Here is a 2,447-nt window from a genome sequence, read left to right as displayed (position 1 = left end):
GCGGGGTGCCGGGCGCCCAGGAAGGGCGCAGCAGGCAGAGGAGGCCGGCGCCATGCGGGCTGCCGGAGGACGGGCCTCTACCTGAAACCCCACGTCCCCCGCCAGCCTTGTCCTGGTCTTCTCCAGAGGGACGCCTGGCCGGCCACCGTCAGGCCAGGGAAGCCCTCGCTGCCCAGAGAGGGCAGGGGCGGTGCCCTGGGGCGGGGCGGGGCGGGGCCGGGTGGGAGGCTGCCTGGGGGTGCACGCAGTGGGGGCCGGGCGGGGGGGCCTCTGGGCTGCCTGGACGCCACTCACCGAGGGCGTAGAGGGACAGCGACCCGAACACAGCCATGAGCTGGGGCGTGGCCCCCAGGGCGCCGCGCACGCCCGGGGGCGCAATCTCAGACACGTACACCTGCGAGACACGCGGCCGCGTCAGGGGCGCTTGAGCCTGCGGAGGGGAGCGGGAGCAGGAGCGGGCTCGCGGGGCCTCTGTCCTGGCGGGGACGCAGGCGGGCCTCCCGCTGGCTCACGTCAGTGGGCAGGAGCTCCAGGCTGACGAGGGGGCCAGAGGGCAGCGCAGGCTGTCTCTGCTGCCGGGCTCTCTGCCAAGTGCCGGGCACACCCTGCCGGCGCCAGCGAGGGCGGCCAGAGGCTCGCGAGGCTGCGGCCGGGTTTCCCTTCCCTCTGCCCGGAGCCTCCCGTTGAGCAGTGACCAATGGCAGGAAACGGGGCGGGGAGTCTGGGCGCACAGCGGGCAGCTGCCGCCGTCGGGGTCCCCGAAGCCAGCTGTCCCGCTGCCCGGTGAGCAGGGCCCCCCTGACCGGGCGCGGCTTACCGGGATGCAGGCGGCGGTGAGGCCCCCCGCGAAGCCCGTCAGCGTCCTCCCCAGCAGCAACATCCAGAGGCTGCGGGCGCCGGCCATGAGCGCGTAGCCGACCGCCGATGGCACCGCCGAGAACATGATGCTGAGCTTGCGGCCCAGGAGGTCGTTGAGGACCATGGCGCTCAGGCCCCCCGCCGCGGCGCCCAGGGTGAACACCGACTGCAAGGGGGCGGGTGAGTGGGCGCCGGCTCCCCGCCCGCCGGGGCGTGCTGCCTGCCAGCCGGTGCCGAGCCTCCCGGCTGGGCCGCGCAGGTGCGCCGCTGGCCGGGTGCCGTGGGGCGCCTGCCCGGGGCGCCGTCCACCCCGTCGTCCCCTCCCGCGTAAGCATCGACCGCTCCAGGACAGCGCCTGAGGGTCGGCGACCCGGAGCCCCTGGCGTTTAAGGTCCGGCCGGAGTTGCCGTCCCCACCAGTGGCCGGGCACCTTGTCGGGCACACTGGGGGTGCTCGGCGAGCTCCGGGGGTCTCGGCTGGGGCGCTGGCGCTGGACCCTGGCGGCGCCCTGGTGACAGCTGCGGTGCTGGCACTCGGCCCCCGCGCTCCCAGTGTGTCCCTCATCCCTGCGCCAACCGCCAGCCACCGCCTCTGTCCATGGCACCCGATGTCCCTGCCCGTGGTGGGGAGGGGTCTGCTCTGCTGTCCGTGTTGGGGCTGTTGAGAAACCCTCAAGCCCAGTGTTACGTGAGGTCCCGTCTGCGCCTCCCAGGCCGCCTTTCACTTCCCCTTATTTCCCAGCAGCGAGTCTGACCTCCCTGCCCATCCAGGCCGCCGCCAGCCCCGGCTGGAGAAGGGCGGGCTCTGGGGGGACCTCTGGGCCAAGCTTTTGGGGGTTCTTAGCTGGGACAAAGCCAGTGGTCCCTGCCCCCCCAGCACCACCCCCGCCCCTCTCCAGGCAGGGCGGCCCTTACCCCGAACCAGGACGCCTGGGCTTTGGTCAGGCTCAGGGCTGGGTCCAGCGAGTGCTCCAGGGCAGGGATGACCGGGGACGTGTAGACCATGGCATACCCGAAGCTGAAATTGCCCAGCACGGCGGCAAAGGTGGCCAGGAACACCCTCTTGTTCTGTAGGACCCTGGGTGGGAGGACGCTGGCTGGCGTGGGGAGGGTCCCTGCTCCCGGAAGGGCCCCCTGTCCTGGGCGCCAGGGCATCACGGGGTGGCGGCTCCCCGCGCCTGACCGCAACTTCCCTGGGAAACTCCCCGGCGTGGGAGCGCCCCGCTGCCACCCGCGGACTCCCACCCGCGGGCCGGCCGACTCCCTTCCCGGGGGTGGGGGCTGCCTTCTGCACCAGCGCTGCCACCCAGGCCTGCGCCGCGGGTCTTGGCATCCCCTTGGGCAGCCTGAGCCGCGCCTGGACTGGACTCCCGGGCCAAGTGCATCACACAGGACTACCGCGTGCGGAGGAGGCCCCCCCCCGCGTCTCGGTGGGGCCCAGGGCCACGCCGCCCCCAGCCCCGGCCGCGCCCGGCTCTCACCCCACCCGCGCCCTCTCCCGGGGCGACGGCGACGCGGGCGGCCTCTCGGAGAAGGTGTCGTAGTCCGGGCCCTCGGCCCCCAGCAGGGGCTCCTGCATGGCCGGCCTCT

The 2,447-nt window shown here is 74.0% G+C and overlaps 1 protein-coding gene across 1 annotated transcript in view; it reads right to left on the bottom strand.

Annotated features, from left to right (window-relative positions):
* Positions 1–2,441, bottom strand: part of SLC2A6 (solute carrier family 2 (facilitated glucose transporter), member 6) — a 5,117-nt gene extending 2,676 nt beyond the window's left edge. The window contains exons 1-4 of the mRNA XM_012721188.1: positions 2,339–2,441; positions 1,773–1,935; positions 818–1,024; positions 233–394 (exon numbers count right to left, since the gene is read on the bottom strand). Coding sequence (XP_012576642.1) covers positions 233–394; positions 818–1,024; positions 1,773–1,935; positions 2,339–2,436 — 630 coding nt within the window. The 5' untranslated portion in view covers positions 2,437–2,441. The remainder of the gene's footprint in view (positions 1–232; positions 395–817; positions 1,025–1,772; positions 1,936–2,338) is intronic.
* Positions 2,442–2,447: the final 6 nt, after the last annotated feature.

The sequence above is a fragment of the Condylura cristata genome, unplaced genomic scaffold (genome assembly GCF_000260355.1).
Source record: "Condylura cristata isolate star-nosed mole 26May11 unplaced genomic scaffold, ConCri1.0 scaffold00006, whole genome shotgun sequence".
NCBI lineage: Eukaryota > Metazoa > Chordata > Mammalia > Eulipotyphla > Talpidae > Condylura > Condylura cristata.
This window is presented reverse-complemented; position numbering and strand designations above follow the sequence as displayed.